At 55.6% G+C, this 23,037-nt stretch overlaps 1 protein-coding gene and 1 long non-coding RNA gene across 4 annotated transcripts in view; both read left to right on the plus strand.

The window, feature by feature from the left end:
* The window catches only part of MID2 (midline 2), a 57,621-nt gene extending 45,583 nt beyond the window's left edge, over positions 1 to 12,038 (plus strand). For both annotated transcript variants that reach the window (XM_068697405.1, XM_068697406.1), the window contains exons 5-10: positions 2,174 to 2,322; positions 2,743 to 2,870; positions 3,394 to 3,537; positions 5,659 to 5,820; positions 10,323 to 10,530; positions 11,052 to 12,038. In XM_068697405.1, coding sequence (XP_068553506.1) covers positions 2,174 to 2,322; positions 2,743 to 2,870; positions 3,394 to 3,537; positions 5,659 to 5,820; positions 10,323 to 10,530; positions 11,052 to 11,454 — 1,194 coding nt within the window. In that variant the 3' untranslated portion in view covers positions 11,455 to 12,038. The remainder of the gene's footprint in view (positions 1 to 2,173; positions 2,323 to 2,742; positions 2,871 to 3,393; positions 3,538 to 5,658; positions 5,821 to 10,322; positions 10,531 to 11,051) is intronic.
* A 3,802-nt stretch (positions 12,039 to 15,840) lies between these two features.
* Positions 15,841 to 22,282, plus strand: LOC137863863 (uncharacterized). 2 transcript variants are annotated; one of them, XR_011101193.1, is made up of 2 exons: positions 15,841 to 20,885; positions 21,587 to 22,282. It is a non-coding gene; the product is annotated as an uncharacterized lncRNA (long non-coding RNA). The 2 variants fall into 2 exon arrangements; XR_011101194.1 differs by having other exon boundaries at positions 21,909 to 22,282.
* Positions 22,283 to 23,037: the final 755 nt, after the last annotated feature.

Here is a 23,037-nt window from a genome sequence, read left to right on the forward strand (position 1 = left end):
GTGAGATGCTGGTGGGATGGGGCACATCCCCACGGGGATGCTCTCCTGGGGGTGTGGAGCAGGGTGGCTCGGTGCAGCAGCCTTCCTCTCGCTCCCGCGGGCATTACGCATGGCCCTGAGCCCTGCGGGATGGGAAGGTGCTGCCTCCTGGCTCCGAGCAGCTCCCTGCAAGACAGGAGGCCTCTCCCCTCAGAAGACCCCCCCCAGGTGCTGGGTGTGCCACCTGAGCTGGCTTTAGACGCAGCCTAGGGTGCGGGGATGTGGCAGGAGAAGCGAGGTTTGGCAGGAGGAGCACAGCCGGGTGCGCAGCCGCTCCTCTCCTGCAGTGGGCACGTCCCAGGGGATGCCTAAGCCTGGGTGCCATCGCAGAGCTTGTGGCACTAGCTGGAGGACGCCCCAGTGTCCTCTCTTCATGGTAATTCACCCCAAAGTCCCTTCTCTGGCAGCTGGGTATGTGCCACGCTGTCCCCGAGGAGCTCCATCGGCCATACCTCAGGCTGCAACGGGAGCCCTTGGGTGCAAAGTTGGAGCTTTTCCTCAGCTGGAGCGGCTCAGAGCTCATCTGCTGGCTTTTCACCCTACTCCTGTCTATTCCGAGGTCCTGGGGCAGCGCTGGGGCTGGGAGGTGGCAGAAGGACACCCCGCGAGGGGAGCGGGGCCGCGGTGTCAGCCGGGGGATTAGCAGGCTGCTTAATTGTGAGCGCGATGACAGCGCTGGCACCGGGGACAGCAGCTCCAGCAGCTCCTGTCAGCAGCCAGGGCTCACGCTCGGCTTCTTGACGGATTGTTTGGAGTCACAGGCATGGTGGGCACGGGCTGACAGCGTGCCGGGGGTGTGGGGGCAAGGGGCAAGGAGCCGGCAGCTTTGGGAGCCTCTGTCGTGGCAGCGTGGTGAGGGCTGCGAAGCGCCCCGATCTCTAAAAAAAAATAAAAATTTTAAAAAATAAAGGAAAAGAGAAAGGAAAGCAGGAACTGAACTCAGGATGAGACCCGTGTGGGTGAGCAGCTGCTCCCCAGGAGGCGGAAGGGATTGCTGGGGGGGGCCACGTGGAGCTTGGGGATGGGGATGGAGCTTGGGGATGGGGATGGGGATGGAGCTTGGGGATGGGGCTGGGGATGGAGCTCTGCTGCTGCACTCTGGCAGGACAAGTCCAGCACCGTGCTCGGCTGCTAGTGTCTGCTAAATAAGCAAGGGGAAACGGTGTCTCTCCGGTTGGTGCCATTCTGGAGGACTGTTGGTTTTACTTTAATGCACGGTGCCTTTCGGGAAAGTCTCAGGTGGCTTGGAAGTGCAGGGAAGAGGTCTGGAGTGGGATTCATTATTTCAGAGTCCGCTGTTTCAGATATGCCCAGCTTCTGAACCTCGTTTTCTCTTCCCCTGGGTGTCCTTGCTGCAGATGCACGGAGGAATAGGGCAGTAGGAATTGGTATTTCATTTGCAAGTGCCTCGTTGACCCTCTCGAGATGCTTTTCCAGACAGAGAATTACCTCCAGCTCTGCTGTTGGTGCAGTTCCCAGCGTGCTGATCCACCTCCTTTCCCCTGGAAGAAGGGGGTTAAATCTTGTGATTATTTTACTGTTGGAGCTGTGTGCACTGGTTCATCAGACCCTCCAGAAATGTGGCCTTGGCAATCCACGAGCAGTGCCAGCGATGACCTGGGTTTGGTGCCTGGGATTGTTCCTTCAGCTTGGTCCTTGCTGAGTGGAGGATTTAGGAGTTCCTAAGGGCCTTTCACCTGAGCTTTTCCCGCACATTTCTCCTAAGAAATGATGTTTCTTCTGGTTTCTTTGCTCCCCTGAGCACTTTGCAAGGAAGAAAGGGGTGCCACCAAGCCCGTTGTTATCGCTTTGTGGCTTGTTCAGTGGTGTCTTAAGTCACCAGTAAGTACCCTCCAAGGAGCCCCACGGGAAGGGGGCAGAAGGGGACTTGCAGGATGCTTGTGGGGATGGAGCCGAGCTCACTGTGCCCTGTTTTGGGGTACAAGCTGGTGCCTGGCTCAGTTTTCCAGCTCCTGTTCCCCCGTGCCACGGACACCCTTCCTGTCCTTTCCCCTCTTACTGCAGCCCCTCACCCCCAAAAAGCAGCGGGACCCTGCTGGAGGTGGCCCCGGCCACCGGGCAGCTCGCAGCCCCCCTCTCTAAGCACCTTCACCTCCCCCTGCTCCCTCTGCAGGTGATGAAGCTGAGGAAGCTGGCCCAGCAGGTCGCCAACTGCCGGCAGTGCCTCGAGCGCTCGACGGTCCTCATCAACCAGGCGGAGCACATCCTGAAGGAGAACGACCACGCGCGGTTCCTGCAGACGGCCAGGAACGTGGCCGAGAGGTGGGCTCGCCAGGTGGCACCCGGGCTGCCCCCTGCCCCGCTGGCGAGCTGTCCCCTGAGCGCAGAGCCCGGGGTGCCCCCTCACACCCCGCTGCGTGCTGCCCTCGTATAAATTCAGGGCAGGAGGCGCACGGCAGGTCCTGGTGATGCTGAGCAGGGAGCCAACGTTGCTCCCTGGTGGGGAGGAGTGGTGGAAAAACCAACGGGGTGGGAACCAGCCCAGGGCGCCGGGACCCCCAGGGACGGAGCCCCCCGACCTCATTGCCTCGTCCCTGCCACCCCCGGGGTTCCCCAGTGCCAGGCGGTGGCACCGCGGGCTGCCCGCGCCCTGCCCGTCGCCCACCTCGCCCCTGCCAGGAGCCGGGAGCCGGGAGCGGAGCGCACCCTGATGCGGATGGATGGGCTCTTCTTTTCTTTCAGGGTCGCCATGGCAACTGCATCCTCTCAAGTTCTGATACCAGATATCAATTTTAATGACGCCTTTGAAAACTTCGCCTTGGATTTTTCCAGAGAGAAGAAGCTGTTGGAGGGGCTGGATTATCTCACCGGTGAGTGCACGGCTGCGCTCCCACCGCCTGCGCCCCGCTTCTCCCCCCAACCCTGCTTCCTGCACCCCACCGAGGGCTGGGGGGATGTTTTAGGGCACATTTGTCACCGGTAAGTGGTTGGCCCCAGCAGAATAAAGGCCACCACGCTGTCCCCAGGGCAGCGACCTGTCCCCATCCTCCTGTTTGCAGGGTGCCTCCGCTCCCCGGCAGCCGTGCAGCAAGGTTTTTGCGCGTAAGGCTGGGGGGGGACTGGGGACACCCCGGGTGAATTAGCTGATTGCGGTATTGTGCCAGGGGCTGGCAAGGCAGGGGGAGGGCTGCGAGCTGCGGAGAAGCGAGGACATCATTAGTCAGTGACGTGTAAAACGAGACGGTTGTGCGCATCGAGAGGCTGCTGCTCCCTGCGTGAGCCCGCCTGTCTGTGGGAGCAAAAAAAAAAAAAAAAAAAACCAAAAAAGTCATACGCATTTTAACCCGAGAAGACACCAACTTACTGAAACGCACCACCTGTGGTCTCCCGCAGCCCCCAACCCGCCGTCTGTCCGCGAGGAGCTCTGCACGGCCTCCCACGACACCATCACGGTGCACTGGATCTCGGAGGACGAGTTCAGCGTCAGCTCCTACGAGCTGCAGTACACCATCTTCACCGGCCAGGCCAACTTCATCAGTAAGTCGCCGCTCGCTGAGCAAAACCCCCTGGCTCGGGTGGGCGCCGCTGGGTGCAGCCGAAAGCTGACACGCATCTGGGAGCGCACATTTTGGAGCACACAGCTGGGAGCGCACAGCTGGCAGCTGTGCTGGAGTTTTGCCCAAATATCAGCCAGGCAGAAGCTGACGGCTGGAAGGCAGAGCACACCCGAAATCACCGGGGGGGGGATATCTAGGTAGTTTATTCCCCTCCGACACCTGAAATGATCAAAGCAGGCTTAGACTCCCAGCTTCTCAGCGCCACTGATTGTCGTTAGGGAGCGGTGGTGAATTGCAGGTGAGAGGAGCCAGGGCTTGAAGCTGTGACCCACGACAAGCCCCCCAGGACGGGTGTGTCACATCTGCAGTCTCCTTTTAGTCTTCCTCATTGCTCATTGTCAGGAAGGCTTATTAAAAAAAAAAAAGAGAGAACATAGAAAAGGGAGTTGTTTGGGTTTCTATGGAGGTACAATTAATTGGGGAAGAGCAGCTCAGTCAGAAAGCCAAGGACGATTTGCCAGTGTCAGGAGCAGGGATTTATTCCTCTGGGTGCCCAGGAGCCCTCCATGGCAGTCCTGACACCAGAAATGTGCACGCATTGCAATTTCTTGTAACACTGCCTTTTCCCTAAAATTCGAGGGAGGTTGCACGAGCACTTTAATGGAAGAAGGAAAATCTGTCTTCCAGTTTTCCTGTCCTCAGTGCTGTAGGGAATGGGGTGTCCCCCTGCCCCGTCCCCCTGCCTTTCCCTGGGGGCGAGGAGCTGGGCAGCAGGGGCGGCTCCGGGGGAAAGCCCAAGGGGGCAGACGTCAGGAGCAGCTTCCTAGGCTCCTCCGCTAGCTCTTGGTGGAAGGAGGAAAGAAAACATCAGTTAACACCTCCGAGGAGCAGATGAATAATATATTGTCACTTGCAATAACGTGGTCGGGGCCGGGTGATGAAAGCGCCTGAGTCCTGGCTGAACTCCTGCCCGGAGAAACGCCAAAAATAGTGTGCTGGGCTCACCTAGCAGGAGCACCAGGAGGCTTCCCAGGGAAGGAAATACCTTTTCGCAGAGCACACAGTTGGCCTGTGGAAACCCCCCCCTTTACGCTGCCTTTAAAGCCAAGGGCTCGGCAGGAGTCAGGCATTTTTCGGATGACGAAAGCTGCAATAAAAAGGATATTTTTTTTAAAGCTTTGGCAAGGAGAGAAGCCCTCAGTCTGCAGGGACAACCCCTCCTTGATAGTTTTGAGAAGGAAACCTGCCTCGGAGGCCAAATCACTCCCAGATTGTCATCTCTCAGCCGCCCTGGCCGTTCCAGTGAAGGACCCAGAGGTGGCCCTTGTCTGCAGGGAGGTAACTCCTTGGCCATGCAGGAAAGCAGCTCAGCGTGCAGGATGCTGCCAGTATCATAGCTGGTTTAGTTTCTACTTCATATAGCATTGCTCTGCTCCCCTAGGCAGCTTAAACATTTGGTTCAGACCAAATCCGAGCTGACAATGACTGCAATCTGCCCTTGTCCTCCCAGTGAGCAAGCCATGGGGGGTAAATAATCCCCCGAGCAGCATCCCCGTGCGGGCACGGTCCCGCTGTCCCCATGTGAGCCTATAAAGAGGGTGTGTGGAGCATCTCCCGGGCTCCTGGCACACCGCTGTGCATGCACTCCCCAGCGATGGGCGGCTGAAAACCCTCCTCTGTCAGCCTTCATTCCCAGCCCACTCCTCATGAATTGTCTCACACTTCGCCCCCAGACCTGCTGGATCCAAGAAGCCCCCAGCTACTCCGCCTGAGCTGCCTCGTTTTAACTCTGGTTTGCTGAAAGTGATGCTCCCACGTTGCAATATCTGCCCCAGCACAGATATTTTAGCGCAGGTTTTGCCCCCAAAGCCCTCAGCATCCTCTTCCCCCTGCAGGTTGCCCTCGCCCCAGCCGTGCTGGTGGCAGTAGCAGCACCACCAGGTGCTTTTCTCCTTGCCCCGTGCCATCCCACCCTCGATACAGCACAACCTGCAGCAGAGCCTCCAGATCTCCGGGCTCCCAACTCCTTTCCATTTCCAGAGCCCTTTGGCTCCGAGTCCCTTCCCCGCCAATAACCCTTCTCCCCTCTCCCCCGCCGCAGGTCTCTACAACTCCATGGACAGCTGGATGATCGTCCCCAACATCAAGCAGAACCACTACACCGTCCACGGGCTGCAGAGTGGCACCCGCTACATCTTCCTCGTCAAGGCCATCAACCAGGCAGGCAGCAGGAACAGCGAACCCGCCCGCCTCAAAACCAACAGTACGTGCCCCGGGGGCTCCTCGCCTTGGGTGGGAGGCAGAGGAGATGCTCCAGAGCACAGGGCTGTGAAGCAGCACCCGGTGCTGCTATCACATCTGCCTCGAGCAGGCTTTCGGAGTGATTTATTGCCTCCGCCTCCTCGTTTTCTTTGCGAAACCCGTGCGCCTTTAAACAAAATGAAATTGAGTGCAGTCGGTGCACCGGTGGGGATGGAGGGGAGTTGCCGGGATGCAGGCTCCAATCCACTTCTGCCTTGTTTATTAAAATTGCATCCCTCCTGCGGTTGCTGTTTTTAAGAGCCTGCCCGTGCTTTGAAAGGTGCTCGCTCTGGAAATAAGAAATCGGGGACTTGACAAGCCGAGAGCGATTATGTGACACAGCAGTGCAGAGGGGAGCGAAGGCGCTTTGCTTCAGCAGCTCCCCGGGGACAGGGCTTGCTCCTGTGTTTTTTTCAGCGCGTGTCAGTCATCGGAGACACGGGCTCACCGCTGAGTGCTCCGCTCCGCAGCTGAACTCGATTTAGCAGATTAAATAAGTGCCCAATCGGGTTTTGAACTCCCCTTGTCGCTTGGATGTGCAGCAGCTTCCTGCATTTATAAAATCTAGAGCAGGCATCTCCTGGAGCGCTACACAAATTATTCTGTATTATCGTGGCTTTGAGGAGCTCCTGCCTCGGGAGCGAGCGGCCGCGGGAGCGATCCCAGGTGATGGAGGCTCCATCCTCTCCACTCTCCTGGGGCTGCTGGTGGCCAGCCCCATCGCTCACCTCGTCTTTCAGCTCCCTCTCTTGCTGTCTGTTTTCGTGCACTCAGAAGCGTGAACTCTGGATGTTTTCGGAGCAGCGACTCGTGGTTTTGGCAGCAGGGATGAGCTGTGCATGCGAAGAGGGCTCGTTGGCCACGCTGGGGCAAATTTATGAGCGGTGCCCAGGAGCTTGACCTCAAGGGGGCTGTGCCTGGTGCCCTCCATGCACCTGGGCGGAGGGGACCAGAGAGGGGCAGAGCCTGTCTGGGATGGAGAGATGCAAGGAAAGGGGACTGCAGGGATCTGGGCAGGGAGCTGCCCCATCTCATGGCCGTTTTGCCCTGCCTGATGTCCGTGGGGCAGGGCGCACCAAGGAGGGGGTCTCCCCTTCCTGCGTGCCAAATTTCAGGTACCCAGGATGCCACATAACGCTGAGCATCCTGCACAAATCAGCCCTGGGGTTTTGTATGTGTTTTTCCACAGCTTCCTGTGGAAAAAAGAGTGTGATTAGTGACTGCCACAGTACCAACAAGCATGGGAGTGGAGCTGTACTGCCCATGAAAAGCATGGAGGGAAAGGTCTGAATTTCTGCCTGACTCATGTGCATTTATACGGTCTTCTCTCCGTGGCCAGCCCTGGTGTACGAGACTCCTCGGGGGTGTTTGCTGCCCATTCCTCTCGCCCGCATTTGTCTTCATGGGGCGACACGTTTCGCTTCTTTTCAAGCGGGCAATTAGGAGACAGCACACGCTTTCCAGCTGCCGTAACCTTGGTGGAAGTGTCAGCAGCTCGACGAGGAGAAAGGCCAATTAGCATATTTCGCAGCCTTCTTTCTGCTCCTGAAGTGGTGCCCGGAGAGATGCCTTCACCGCCAGAGGGTCAGTGTCAGGACACACATTGATTTCTGCAGCATCAGCGCAGGCACTAAATCTGTGTTCCCAAACTGCCCGAGCAGAAGAGCTGGGGGAAATAATTTTGGTCTAGTGACAGAAAGAAACCTTCCTTTGCTGAGGCTGGGCTTGGGGAGGTCTTGTTTAGTGTCCAAAAGTGGTTGAAACTGCCAGAATACAGGGAGGGAAAAGTGACGGTAGTAAATAAAGTGCACGGAAAGTTCTTTTCACGGTCCTTGCCTTGACCGTTGTGGACTGGTCTTATCCTCACTCATGTCTCCTGCCCTTAGCAGCAGGAATGTGTTAGTGCTGGTGCTTTCTAACAAGCAGGGTGAGATCCGTGTGATCCCAAAGCAAGCTGTTTGGTACTGAGTCTGTTGGGAGACTCGTAGCTTTGGATGGACTTACTGCTTTCCCTTGCCTTGGCAATTCAGCATCGTGGCTGAATTCAGCATTGTCTCTGGCTTCTGGGCATCGCGGGGCAGTTGTTCCTGCAGCATTTAGCCAGCCACAGCTCACGTAACTCAACCCACAGCCCGTGCCGGCTGTCCCTCTGTGTGGCTTTTTCACCATGCACGGTCAGCCGGACCTGCTGGGCTTCACCAGCATTTATTCCTTCCAAGAAGCATCGAGAAAAGAAAATCTGACAGTGCTGCTGGCCCTTTTCTTGCCCAAGGCCAGCCAGGATTTCCTCCTCTTGCTGCTCTCTGTCTGCAGATTATCCTTGGAGCCCTTGGGCCAGGATGTGCCAGCACCAGCAGGCGACAAGGGCTGGACCCAGTTGTTGACGCTGACCTTAGAGAGGGGTCGGCTTCACCAAAAGGATGAGGGGAAGAGATGTACCCGGTGGAGCCGGGTATTTTTATACCTCCCTTCCTCTGGGCTTGTCTCTTCGCATTACTGCTGGGAAAAGGCAGATCTCAAAATATTCAGATAGCTAGAGGAGAGGGTCACTCCCAACCTCCAGCTTTACTTTCTGGCCTCTCCACTCATTTATCTTGCAAATGGGGCTCCAAGGAAAATAAACACGAGCTGTCGGCGTAGTCAGGGAGCAACGCAGAGGAGCTCCATTACGGAAAGCTGCCTTGGCTCACGCTGCCGTCTGCTCACAGCATTTCCTAAGACCTGGTTTTGAAGCAGCCTTGATGGTAGCACTGGCTGCGGTGTTCCACCTCGCGAGCATCGTTTAGCATAGCTGCAAACGCAGGAGGGGTGGCTGCCTGTGCGCCACGGTGTCTGCCTTCCCTCTGCAGGTAACCAAGCCGTGGTTCGAGTTGGTTGTGGTTGTTGGAGGTGTTCTGCTGCGGCTGCCCCGTTTGCTTTGATTTGTGCTAAACCAGATGAATCCCTCTAGAAATCCTAACCACGCTATTTATATGCTGATGTGACAGGGCCAGGTCCCTGCTGTCGCACGTTGCATTTGCAAATGCGAGAGGACAGGATTTGAAAAGCACCAGATTTAAGTCGCCCGTGCAGCCGAATGTCGTGCCTGCCATCCCTGCGCTAGGCAGCACGTGTGGTCACGCATCTGCTCGTGGCAAACCAAAATGTGGAGGTGCCCTAGCCCCTTCAGTCAGCAAGGTGCTGGAGGTTTCAGCAGCACCAGGAGCTCCTCCACCTCCGGAGTGCAGCCGGCGCCTGCGGAAGGGTTTTATCAAAGCGAGCAGGGCGGCGAGTCCGTGTCAGCTTGGCTTCTGTGGGCTGCCAACATTACAAGGGAGCTGGAGCTGTGTTTCAGTCCAGCCTTCAAGATCTGCAGGATCCATCAGACTTCTTAGCGTTGGTGGAGCAGGAAGCCCCGGGCTGTGCGCTCCTCAGCTGGCCCTGTGCTCTCCCCTTGCTTCCAGACCCAGCTAAACACAGGCTGGACCCAGCGCCTTTGATTTGCTTCCACCACCTCGTGCACAGCCCAGGCTGTCTTCTCCAAGCATCCCGGACCTTGTTTGGCAGCGGAGATGTGCCGAGAAACCTCGGGCATGTTTCCTGTAAAATGTAATAGCAGCCTGCGTGCCGCTGGGAGCGAGCTGTGTTGTCTGCTGATGGGGATTTGGGGATATGCTCGACGCTGCAGTGCTTCTTCTGTGATTCAGTATTGTTAAACCAGCACTTCAGGGTCCACTCTCCCTTCACTGCGCTCGTATAACTCGCATTACTGCTAATAGGGTATGGATCTGTGGAGGGATTCGGGCAGGCTGCACGCCGTGCCCAGACTTGGTTCGCGGTGCTTGATGGCTTCTTCAGTGCCGTTTCCATTAGCGGGTAACATCCCCCTCGCTCCTCCGCAACGTTTTACACCATTAACAGAGGGCAAAAGGGAATTGTTGTGATGAGGGAATAAAGCACTTGAGCGGTGCAATGTGCACTAGAGAGGTCTGCAGCATTCCCCAGGGCCGGGATGGCACATCCCAGGCGGATGCATTGCCTTATTTCTCCACGTTTCTGAGGTTCGCACCCTTCCCCTCTGTCTGGTCTGGGAATAAGCCCGTGGTGCAGATGCTTCTCCTGGCCCTGCTCTCCTCTGCCTCGCAGGTGGTGCTGGCACCCTGGGTGGTGGCTTCCTTGCAGGAGCCACTTGTCTGTGGCTGGGGACACTGCTGCAGGCACCAGGGGCATGGGAGCATCACGGGGGCAGGTGGCTTATGGACCAGGCTGTGACAATAGCTGCGCCAAGGCACAAGGATGCACCTCAGCATCCTGCTGGGCACCCATGAGTACAGACCATAAGCAGTGTCTCTGGCTATTCCGATAGCACCCGTGGCTCATGGAAAATGTCCAAGGAGCCCGGGGCAGATGTTTTTCCTGCCACATTCTGGCTGCACAACGAGGGTAACAGACACAAATCCTGATGCATGTGTCCTCTTCTAACAGGTCAGCCTTTTAAGCTGGACCCCAAGATGGCTCACAAGAAGTTGAAGATCTCCAACGACGGGCTGCAGATGGAGAAGGACGAGAGCTCCTTGAAGAAGAGCCACACGCCCGAGAGGTTCAGCGGGACAGGGTGCTATGGCGCGGCAGGCAATGTCTTCATCGACAGCGGCTGCCACTACTGGGAGGTGGTGGTGGGATCCTCGACCTGGTAGGCAGCCCCCTTCTCTTCCCTCCTGCTCCTGGAGGTCCCTTGGATGTCCCCAGAGATGGCACGGGATGTGCTAGGGTTAAAGGCCAGGGTTGTTCGTGGTTAGAAAGGTGGCTGCTGCTGTCATCGCTGGACCTTAAATCCAGGTGGCTGTGGGTTTCAAGGAGCAGCTCTCTCCAGCATCACTCTGAGGGCATTAGGGCCCCAGCAGCAGGTGCAGAACAGCGCTGGTAGGAGCTGATCAAGGGACTTGGAGCCAGCCCGGGGACCCGTGTCTTGGGGAGGCTCACAGCCAGGATGCTCACATCAAAGGTGGAGCAGGACCTGTGTGCGGCAGGCAGCGTGCCTCCCACCGCCCCATGGCAGTGTGGTGTCCCTGTGGTGCTCTGCTCAAGCCCTGCTGGAGCACCCACAGCGAGGCTTGCTTGGAACAGGGCTTTTCAGACATTTCCTCGCAGGAAACTGGGGTTTTGCTTAATGCCACGCTGAGGTCGCTAAGCAAAGCTTCTCCCCTCTTCCAGGTACGCCATCGGCGTGGCTTACAAGTCAGCCCCCAAGAACGAGTGGATTGGGAAGAACTCCTCCTCCTGGGTCTTCTCCCGCTGCAACAACAACTTCGTGGTGAGGCACAACAACAAGGAGATGCTGGTGGAGGTCCACCCACAGATGAAGCGCCTCGGCGTCCTCCTGGATTACGACAACAACGCGCTCTCCTTCTACGACCCGGCCAACTCCCTCCACCTCCACACCTTCGAAGTCTCCTTCATCCTGCCCGTGTGCCCGACGTTCACCATCTGGAACAAATCCTTGATGATCCTCTCGGGTCTGCCCGCCCCGGACTTCATAGATTACCCAGAGCAGCAGGAGTGTAACTGCAGGCCCCAGGAGTCCCCGTACGTATCAGGGATGAAAGCCTGTCACTAGGATGCTCAGCCCTGCCCATGCCCCGTGGTGGCACTGGTGATGCTGGTGGGTGTTGGTGGTGGGTGCCAGGAGCCTGCCAAGCTGGAGAGCCGCCGTGCAGCCGGAACGCTCCGAGGAGAGAGGACCTGCCTGCCTGCCCGCCCACAGCTCATCTCATTTTTAAGGGGAAAGAGAAAGAACCCCTGACCACGTCTGAAAATAAACTCCTGTCGGCAAGCTCAGCGCAGCCACGCACAAGGCTCGCGCAGCATCTTTGTGGGGTGCGCCAGGCTCTCCCCAGGCAGATCATCACGCGGATGGTTCTGTCTCCCCTCGGGGGCTGGAAAGGCTGGGGTGGGGTTTGGGGTGACCTCCTCGGGTGCTGCGGTGAGCAGGGGGACGACTCGCGTGTCTCCGCACGGCGCAGGTTGGGGCAGGAAGGGGTTGGCTTTTTGGAGACGTGCAGAGCCAGGTGGGAGCTGGGCATCGTTTGCTGGTGAGAGCTTTCTGTTTGGCCAACATTTGGCAGCTTCCTTGATAAAGTAGGTACCTGCGTGGGGTAGGTACCCGCGTGGGGTAGGTACCTGTGTGGGGTGGGTAACTTGCACTTGGAGAGGCCCCCGCAGGGGAAGCAAGGCAATGGGTACGTGGTGCGTTTCTGCTGCTCCCTGTGCTTGGCTGGGGCTGCAGTCCCATGCTGGGGGGAGCAACCCCCACTCCTCCTCCCCACCGTTTTGGGATGTCCCAGTTCACCAGGATGCAGGGAGGCCCCCGCCGAGCACTCGCTCAGGAGCCGGGTGAGGTGCACGTTGCCCCCAGCACAGCTCCTCCGTTAGCTTCGCATGGGGTGTCCCTGAGACACTGGCACTGAGCAGAGGCACTCTGTGCTTTGTGACCCCAAATCTCAATTTAGGACCCCAAAATCTCAGCTCTCGGCTTGTTCTCCACCATGGTGGTGTGAGCACGGGGCTGTCCTGTTTGCTTAGAGGCAAGAAGCTGAATTTGGGGCCCCAGCAAGCTCCTGAGCTGCCACCAGTGCTCCCAGTAACCGCAAGCACCAAGTCCCCCGCAGATGGGGCCAGCAAGGACATCAGGCAGCACAGTGGCACGGAATGTGCTGATGCTCGAGCTTTGGTCCATGGTATTTGAAAATCCCTTTTTCTCCTCTGGATGGGGTCCAGCCTTGGTGGCATCACAGATGGACCAGGAGGCTGAGACCTCCCAGCTCCGCCAGCCTTTTCCTTGCTTTTTATTATTATTACTATTATTATTATTATTATTATTGCAATGGGGAGAGACCCCCCTGGACCTTGCTGACAGGAAACTACCTCAAAGCCCAGCCTTGGAGGGGTGGGTGGCCGGTTCAGACGGGGTGACAGCACTTAGAGGCTCTTCCCACAGCAAGGAGCAGGCACGGGGGCTGTGGGAAGGGGTCCCCACCAAGGAGCCATCCTTGGGGACTTGTGTCATTGAGGGCATCCAGGCAGAGCAAGTACACAGAGCCCATTCCTCAGCACAGCATCCCTCTGCTTAACCGGGGTGACATTTTCAGCGACCGGTTGCCCAGTGCTGTGGGGAGAGAAGAGGAAAAGGGACAGCCTCTTGCACTGCTAAGTCAAGTTTTGCCTCCAGTCTGGGCTGCTTTCGCATTGCTCATGGGCTGGTGGTGCTTGGCAGGGGCTTGTGGCACACGGAGCATCCCTCCTGAGCAGGCAGAGCAGTTTTGTTTGCTTTTGGCCCCAGCATTTGAAAGCACGGGGTGGGGATTGAGCAGGGATTGAGCTGCCGTTCCCTGCAGCTAAGCACACAAACACAGTTCATTTTAAGAGGCTAAGTTGCCATTTTCGGTTGGATGTCTTTTTCCAAAGCCACACGGAGCTCTCAGTAAAGTCTTTTCCCCTTGTGCTGACCTCAGCCAGGGCTGCTCGCACTGCGTCACCCTCCAGCAAACGCCCAAGCACTGGAGATGGATTTTAGCTTTTGCAATCCAGGTGCCAAGCTTTCTACTGGCACCGCTTTGACCGGCTTCTTGCTAGTGGACTCAGCACATCCAGTAAAGCACACGAGCCGTTAATGTGACGTTTGCACCTGATGAAATTGCACTAATTGTGGCAGGACCCCCGCACACCTTTGCGCGTGTCTTGTCCCACGGGGAGCCCCTCACCCCAAGAGCGCAGGCCTGGAGGGGGGTGGGAGTGACGTCTGGGTCACCCACACCGTCCTCTCCTGGGGGTGGAAGACCAGAACCTGTCCCCAGCACTGCCAGGGGGGTGGGAGCAGCAGCCCCCTCCCTGCCCCTCCGCGCCATGCTCCCCTGCTGCCCCGCAGCCTTTGCCCCCAGCCCACGAGCGAGCCGTCCCTTTGGCCAAACCCGTCTGGCGCACGATGACACGACAGCAGTTGCAGCCAAACCGAGCCCCTGGGGCTGTGCAGCCCGCTGTTATGAATGAGCACGTTTCCCACGGCCCAGCAGAGGGGCAGGAGGCGGGCAGCAGGGTCCCCGTGGAGCTGGGGGTGCTGCTGGCCCCGCTTCTGGTGACCCTGCTCGGCAGCCCTGGGACGTGGTGAGACCTTGGCTAGCGTGCTGCCCGCCTGACTCTTCTTTTCCACGTGTAACATACTCATTTCTGGGGGAGGGTTGCTTTTCCTTTTTATGTTTTCTTCCCTTTTTTTTTTTGTTTTTTTTCGGTTTTTCTTTTTGGCAACTCTTTTGTTAATGTGTATATATATATATAAATATAATATAATATATATCCGTTATTGACTGTGTCTGTGTGTGGCAGAGATTGCGTGCCGCGTGACACCCGCGGTCCACAAAATGCTCCTTCTGGCCATCACCAAACCTCTGAGAAAATGCAGGCTGCAGGCCTCGGGGTCACTGAGTCGGGGCATAGCGAGAAATCAGTCACGCAGAAGAAAGAGCCTCAGCTTATAGCCCAGGATGGGGATGAGAAGCCTTCCCGTTTGGCAAAGCCCCTGAGAGCACAACAAGCTCCACGGGGCAGCTCAGCAGGAGGTGCTGGGGAGGTTTGCTGTCACCAAGGCTGTGTGTCCCATGTGTGTCCATCCCTGCGTGCCAACCAGATGCTGGGGGGACTTTGTTTCTGCTGCCCAGGAGCTGTGGGAGGGCAGGGATGGAGCCCCGGTGCCGTGAGGCTGATGGCCAGCTCCTCATTTCCCCTTTCTGCTTCCCATGCCTCTGTGGCAGGAGGGCCACGCCAGCCCTCTGGAGCCTCCCAGTCCCAGCACAGCCCTCCAGAGCGCTGAGACCAAGGTGAGCAGAGCACTTTGCAGAGACATCGCTGGACGTGGCCGCAGAAATGTCCCCTCGCTGCCAGGAAGGTGTCAGCAGAGAGTGGGGAGCCCCAGAGCTGCCCCGCCGCAGGGACGTGAAGACATAAAAACCCATGGGAGACAGAGCCTGCTTTTGTTGAGCAGAAGTGCCTAAAATATTTACGAAGTGGAAAACATATGGTGCAAACCAACACTGTAAAATTAAATATTTCTTACTTTATTCCTTTGCTCTAGGCTTTTTCCCATTAAACATTAAATGCCAACACATGGAAACCGGCCTCAGGATTGAGTAGCTGCTTTCATTGCAGGACAAACCTGTGGTATTTGCAGTACCTCAGACTGCTGCTTTTGCTGCGTGGAGCTGACAAACACGGCTGTAAAAAGCCACTGGTGGGGCCTGTTGCTGGCTCTCCTGCTCCTTCCATGCAGTACCACCCGCCTGAAGACCCCACTGGTCCAGAGCCCCCCAAAAAGATCCCCACAGCCCCAAGGACTCACAGCCTGCAGTGCTTCTGACCCTTGCTTTTGGAGCAAACCCTGCAAAGGCCTCCCATACGACGGCAAGTATGCTAATGAGGTTGCTAATTGCATGACCCTTGTCTTTGGCTGGTGATGACTGTTCAGTGCAGAAGCTGGGGGCGGCAGCACGTGCCTGAAACACCAGGAGAAGACCTCAGTTGACACCAGGGACAGACAGAATAGGACAGGGAAAACCAGGGATCCTCCTGTGCATGACTGTGATCCAAAATAGCCCGGACACGCTGCCACCCCTGATGCCTGGGCCCAGATGGAGAAGCTGCTCTCCAAACGATGCCCAAACGATGGTCAGCATCTACTCAGCTTCCAGTCCTGGAAGCTGCTGTGTGTGACTCCCTGGGCAGCAAGAGTCGGATCCTGCAGGGAATCCTAACATCGTCACCAGGGAGCTAGGCCTTGCCATCGGCTCGGGCCTGCACTGGGAGATGGACGCTGATGGCTGTGGGCTGGAGGTGATGGGGGGCTCTCCTCGAGTGCTCCTGGCTTTTCTGGCCTCCTCAGAGAGGTGCCAAGGTGCCGGGACTCAACGTGGGAGCTGTGCAGCCCTCTGAGGCAGATCTGAGGGCTGGGAAGCCGACGGTCCTAGCCAGACCCACAGCTTCGGTCACCAGGCTAAAAATTCGCGGAGATTCACTCAGGCCTGAAAGCGAGGAGATGTTGAAGCAAGAGGGTGGCTCAGCACACCAAATGCCTGTCTCAGCCCATCCTTTGTGTATTCTAAGCATCTGGTCAGGCCCTGGACTCGCAGACTTTTGGCCTTCCAGCGAGGGATGAAGATGCTGCTGGAGATGCCATCCCCGCTGTGCTCAGATCACAGATGTCTTTCTGTGGTCCCCTAACCACACGCCTGCTGCAGGCAGGATTTCCAAGCAGAGGCTAAATAGGAAATGAGCCTAACGCTGCTTTCATTAGCAGCACTGAGAACTTGGCTACCGACATCAGCAAGACGGGAGATAAGCCTCAGCTCTTGAAAAATGCAACCCTTTCTTCATATTTAATGACTACTCCGTCTTTCAAGTTCAAGCAAATACTTTTCAGCCACCTGGGAGGTGCCAGTTAAGTGAAATCACGTTTTGAAGCATCCTCAACCCCTCCTTCTCACACTGGTAATCCAAACGGATGGCGAACACAGGTTAGCAAAGCTGGAGCCAGGAGCTGGGGTAGGGGCAGTGACCAGAGCGCCCAGCAGACATCACTGCAGGCTCAGGGAGATGTGGGCAGCTTCTTTGGTGGCCAGAGGGCCCGCATCAAACGTCTGAAGCAAGAGGATGAAAGCTGGAGATCAGCCACTGAAGCCTGGAAGCTTGATCCCGCTGAAACAGCTGGAGTTTTGGAGCCCTTGGGTTCACACCAGGGATTTGGCATGTAGCACATTCATTGGAGCCTTTCAGCAATCCCCACACCACCCTCTCAAAAAAAAAAAAATGAAAAAATACGTAAAAATTAAAGGCAAGGACAAGGACAATAAATGAGTGAAAAATGGGAGCAGGTTTTCCTTTAATGTCAAAATCCCCCTTCCAAACCCTACCAAATCATAAACAACGTGACTTTTTCTCCTTTTTTTTTTTTTTTTTCCTACTTGGCCCTAACACAAGTCCTAAGAAGAGTGCAGAAGATGAGAGGCAACCCTGCCACTGTTGACCAGACCCTGCAGGAGAAGAGACAGCAGCCCTACACCAACCCAACGAGTAGCAAGGGCATGAACAGAACAAGAGGTGGTTGCTCCTGAAGCCTGCACGAGGGGACACAGCTCCTGCCCACAAATCAGGGGCAAATCACACTGCAAACACCACTGGCAGCTGGCTGAGGGGCATCAGCTGCTCTGCACATCTCAATCAGCAGAGCCCTTCCCACCCTCGGCACCCCCACGCCGTGCAGAAAGCATTGCTCATCCTTTCCACGCGGGCTTTTGGTGAGCAGCTCACAAATATTCATTTCTCCCCGCAGCCCCCACGAGATGCAGCAGTATTATCTCCGCTCTGCAGAGGGCTGGCACCTTAAGCACAGCAAGATTAATACAGCTGCTTTCAAAAGTGTCGGCAACGCAGGGGGCTGTTTCTCGGGGCTGTTAACACTTTCAGAGGATGGCGTTTAATGTTTGCTGCTGAGACTGACTGAGCATGTGGAAATGCCATTTTCGGAGGCTTGTGATCTGTTGAACTGGGACTGAGGATTTTTTCTTAGAGAGGCAGTGAAGGTTAGTGCACTCGGTGAATTCCACAAGCAGCTTTTGGATGCTCCATGGTCGTTTCTTGGTTGAAGATCATCGATTAGTGTTACGCTGGTGCTAGCAGGTGGGTTTTGCCCTGGCATTTTTCTTACACACTCCTGGCTCTGCTCATTTTTCCACCCAAAACTGCAGCCCAAATGTGCTCTATGCAGCCACATCTGTGTGTCAGGTGGACCCCCAGAACCACCAGAAAGTTTTTCTCCTTTGGCTTGCACCCAGCTCTCAGGGCAACTCAACAGCACCATTGCCACGGGACCTGGTTTGCCTCCTTCATCAGGCACAACAACCGAAAAATGTTGGAAGGGAGGAATTCTTCATGGAAAAAGGAACAATTTAGGGGCTTTAGTGCTGGAGGCACTAAACCCAGATGCCTGAAGAGCTGCTGGGAAATGGAAGCTTTGGAAAGGGATGGTCTCAGGGGTGCTGTGCATCACACCCTCCCCATCCTTCCCCTCAAAGCAAACAACGGGAGCCTCCATCCCTCCAGAAATTGCTTCACGTTGCCTGAATTTACTGTGTTAATCAGGGAAACTGGATGAATGCACCCAGCCCCAGTGTGAGGATGCTTCCTCCAGCCCCCCCAGAAAGCTGGGCATGGCCCAGCATTCCCCATCCACATTTCCTAGAAGCCAGAGGAGGCTTTATCCTATAACCAAGCGTAATTTCTGGCTGTCTTTATTGTCATGAAGCAGATGGTGCTCGGCAGAGCAACAAGGACCTTTTTCCTCCTCCTTGCTTGATTTGGAGCCCTTCTCCATTAACCTCTGGTTTCTAGGAAACAATATCTCTCGTGGATGGGCACCTGCGAAAGTCAATTTAAAACCATCACTGACGTGGCAAGTTGCTTCTTAGAAAGAAAAAGACTTTGCTGAGAAGATGAAATTGGCTTTGCTGCTGCTTTCCAGGAATCTGCTTTTAAACACACAAGGCTTCAGTGTCACACGCACAGCAATTCAAACTAGAAATTGCTTCCTCGAGCCAGCCAGGAGGGGAAGATTGGTCTGCAGTTGTAGGGTGGGCTGAAGGGAAGGTTAATACTGTTTTGGGAGCCTTGTGTGTTTTGTTTGTTTGGTTTGGTTTATTTTCTTTTGCTTTGATTTGTTTTGTTACTGCTATTTGCTTTGGAGTTCATGAAATAGGAGATACAGAAAAGCTCCCTTGCCAGTGCTCAACATCCCCCTGCCTGGGAAGCTGCAAAGCAAAGAGACAGGACAAATTATTATTTTTATATACTAAGTGACATCAAGAGACTGCCTCATCTGTAGCTGTTCACCAACAACAATGGCTTGCGCTGAGATTAGATAATCCTGTCCAGGAGTACAAAGCTGCAGTCCCTCCATCCATGAATGAACATTAACCAGTGAATTATCTCCTGGTTGGGGAAAACAATCAAAGAAAGAAAAACAGAAAATACCATTTTATAAAAGGACAGAACGGAAAATTGCACACTGGAGCAGCTAGCTGATAGACTGTGTGGGGTAAATGATTTACAGGGGCTGAACTGGCTCCAAATTAGTCCTCCTTAGCAGAACTCAGAGATCTTAAATATTCATCTGAAGTGCCAGCCCCTAAAATTGCCAGTTCTTGATCTTTAACCACATCAAAAGACATCCCTGTGTCTGCAGGTGTGCTGAAATGGGGCTTACAACGAGTGGCACCTGGGGCAGTGGGCACAGGGAGGGTCACCAGGACACGCAGCCCCTGGTGTCCTCTGCTTGAGAAGATCCCAAGCACCAGCCGAGCCACCTTGGTCCCATCAGTGCTCCTCTCCTGGGAACACCGGGCCAGGACTGGCTGCAGCATCCTCCTGGTCCCAGCAGGAGCGGCACCAAGACTGAAAACCAGAAAGGAGCCCAGTTCTCCATGGCAACGAGGAGGAATTGGGTCAGCTGGAGGAGGCGAGCGTGCCCAGGAGCTTTAAAAGCAGACACCCAGCCAGAAAGGCAGAGCCAGTCCTGGGGACAGGGCTGGGAGCAAGGGACTCTGCCGGGGCTTCTCCGTGTCACCGTGGGGACTCTCGGTGGCTCTCTGGTGGCACAGATCTGTGGGTCACCAGGTGCGGCTGTGTCACATGTGTGCACCTGAAGCCAGCGCCTTGTGCTCTTTGCTTTGCAACTTCCCTGCAGTTTTAACAACCGAAGTAAGCATTTTACAGCAAATTAAGCAATTATACTTTGAAAGCTATGCAAAAATTACCTGCGAGATTCCCGCAAGGCCTGCCAGGGCCAGGAACTCACCAGCACTGCAGGGAGGTGTCAGCACTTTGGGGGGATTCAGTGCTTTAGATGACACTTGGGCTCTGATGTGACCCAAAATGTGTCCGTCACTTGTTGCATCTTTACCCTTCAACTGTCATTAAAAGGCCTCGGTTCTGCTCCCAGCTGTCTCAGCGTGTGACCTGGAGCTGAATAACTCCTCTTGAGCAGCACCTTCGTCTGTAAGATGTGTTTTTTAATGCAGCTCTACCTGGTAATGAGTTACACACAGCACCTGGAGAACCGAGGGGAAATGCTGCTGGTGACAGAGTTACAGTGCTATTTCGGCTCGGCAGCACACAGTGACTGCACAAATGCGATTTAGGGGTGGTTTCAGCAACGAAAGGCTTCTAGACAAGGATATTCAGCTGTTCAAGCTGAACATGCTGCAGGGTTGAGCACAGCTCGGAGCAGACCGAAGCCTTTTTGGAGGACCCAAGCCTTTCCAGCTGAGGCTTCACCATCTCCTGGATGCCCTGCCCTCCCAAACCAGGTGGGAGGGGAGGGTTTCGTGGGCATCCTGGCCTGAAATCCCCCTTCTCAAGCAGAGCTTTGCCATGGCACACCACCAATGATGTTGGGTTGCATTGCGTTTGACCCCAGGAGATGCCCAGTCAAGCCATGGACCAGAGCAATCAGAACCAAAGGTAGTGAAGGAATTTGTAATTAAATTGCCATTAGATAGGTAACAGATTGTCTGACAGCTGACAGTGAGTGAAAATGCTCTACTCTGTCATGTTTTATCAGCATGAAAACCATTTGCAAGTGCTCTAATTACATTCCTAATTGCCAATGTGATTAGGGACCTGCAGCTGTTCATTAAACGTGTGTCACCCTCAGCCAGCAATCTGTAGGAGAGAATATTTAATTAATCAAATAGGCATTGGATGAAAGCAGGAGATGGACAGACCTGGAAGGTGAGTGAGAAGTGGAGGAGCCTTGCACCAAAAGCTCCTTGCCCAGGGGGCAGAAAAATCCAGCCCATGGGCTTGGTGCTGAGCTTCCTCCAGGAGGTGGGGTCCAGAAAGGCTGCGAGGTGGCGGAGGGGTGAGACCACCCAAAGTGACTTGGCCCAGGCGCACTGATTTTTTCCTGCACTCCTTCTCCAGGCAGGGAGCAGAAGTCTTCTGGAGAAGGTTTGTCTGCCTCTAATTTTGCCGGTGGCAGAGAGGTGTGTGATATAACCACACAGACAGGCGTTCGCTGTGCCTCGTTGCTGCTGCCGGCAGGAGCTGCCCTGGGGACGAGGCAGTGGAGGATGTCATGGGGATCCGGCTGCAGAAACTGCAAGCGTGAATGGAGCCCTCGGCGTGGCACAAGGAAGCTTTTCCCTGCCTTGCTGGGCTGCTGTTACTACACGAAAAATAACAGCAGCGGGGAACCTTCAGACCATTAAACGTGGCCGTAGACGCAGTGGTGGGACTCCTTATCCACAGCATCGTGAGCCAGCTGCCGACACAATGACACCAACAGAGCTTCTGCTGTGTGGACATGCCCTGGATAAGCAGAAGGCAGTAAAACCAGTCAGAAACAAAACAGAAAGGAGCGATGAACAGGTTATTGTTATTTCAGCTTACCTCCTGATTTAGGACACTTCTTCCCGGGGTGCCTCCGTGCCTTGGCACCGCTGGTGCGAGGGGTTGAGCAGCTCCATCCGCACCCTCACTGCATCCTCCCTGCAAGGGACACTTTCTGCTGGCTCCCCAAAAGGCAGGAGGGGAGTGTGGGCTCCTCCAAGTACAGGCAAGAGCACTGGGGGGACCACGAAGGAAAATGTCCTTTCTTATTTTATCTAGGGTTTCCATCCCAGGGCATTTCTTTTCCCTTCCCATTTCAGGCAGCTCTTGAGAAGGTGGCTGAGAGGCCAGGGCTCGGAGGAGGACCCCGTTTTAAAGGCATCTCTTTGCTTAGCACCCCACTACATCCAGCTGCCTCTGCTCCCCTGAGCAGCAGGATGGAGAGAGGGAAAGGCACCAGAGTGCATCCAGATCAGCTCATTTCTTCAGATTTAACGTGGCCTGGTGCTCTTGCCTTAAAATATTCTGGATCACAACAGGGAGAGTCTTAGGAGGCTTCACCTTAATCCCTGTTTAATTTCCACTTAAGAAAATGTCACTGTGGGTGTTTAATAAGAATTAATTCCTTTTTTTTTTAAATAGTTACTTTCAATTAAACAGCCCCAGTGTTTCCTGGCTCTCCAAACCACCCTGAAGCGCGCTGAATCCTGCTTCCCATTCACTAACCCCAGCTCTACTCAGCGTCACAGCTCCAGTTTCTGCGGCAGAGCTCTCGCAGTGCTGCACAGGTCACCCCAGAGCCTTACAGATGCGGGGGAGCTGGGGCTCCTGTCCCGGTCCTGCCGTGCCAGTGCTGGGGACTCCTCACACGTGCTTCTGCAGAGCCAATTATTCCTCCTTTCATCATGGTGCACTGTCTTTTTATTTCCCTACGAGCAGCGCTTTGCCCTTGTCATTACTGCATTTTCTCTTATTGATTTCAGACCATTTTTTCAGCACATGGAGATTACACCAAACACCAGACCCGCTCCTCCCACTGCAATCCCTCAGCACCTCCCCACCGCTGCCCTCTGCCCTCCCCTGACCAAGGACCATTTGGCCAAGCCCTGTCCCACTCCAAGCTGCTTTTTGGGGTGAAAGCACCAATTATGACTACTGGTCCCTGCCCCAGCTTCAGCAGCTGCAGCACCACCAGCCCGCAGCCACCACTACCCACAGCAAGCCCCCAAGGGCTACTGGCCTCCAGGCTACTGCTGGCCTCCAGCAGCCTTCCCAAGGGTGTAGGGCCACCGTTTGCCCACTTCCCAAGGCTTTCTCTAGCAACACCCAGCAGACCCTGCCCTGATCTGGAGGCTGAAGTGGAGATGCCCAAAAGTCCCTTGAGAGATCATCTAACCAACCCCCCAACCACGCGAACAGAGGAGATGAGGAGGCTGCAGGAGCGGCTCCCAGGATGTGGCTGGCTCCCCGTTTTCTCCAGGCTAGCGGCAGCGGGGTGATTAGCAGGCTGAGTGGCAGCAGCAGCGTGTTCCGCTGGCAGGAGGGGAAGATAAGACAGCAGCCCCATCACAACGAAGCACATTTTTATAACCGCTGGTGAAAATTGATCCAATAAGTCTCTCTCCCGTAGCCTCAGCTGACAACGTCACCTCCTGTAACAAAGACCTCTTTCATCTGCCGGCTGCCCGGGCACTGAGTGTGCTCTCCCATTAATGAATCATCAGCCTGTCAGGGAAGTTTGACTACTCTGATTTCCGAAAGTGATGGACGT

This window comes from Anas acuta, chromosome 13 (assembly GCF_963932015.1).
Source record: "Anas acuta chromosome 13, bAnaAcu1.1, whole genome shotgun sequence".
Lineage (NCBI taxonomy): Eukaryota > Metazoa > Chordata > Aves > Anseriformes > Anatidae > Anas > Anas acuta.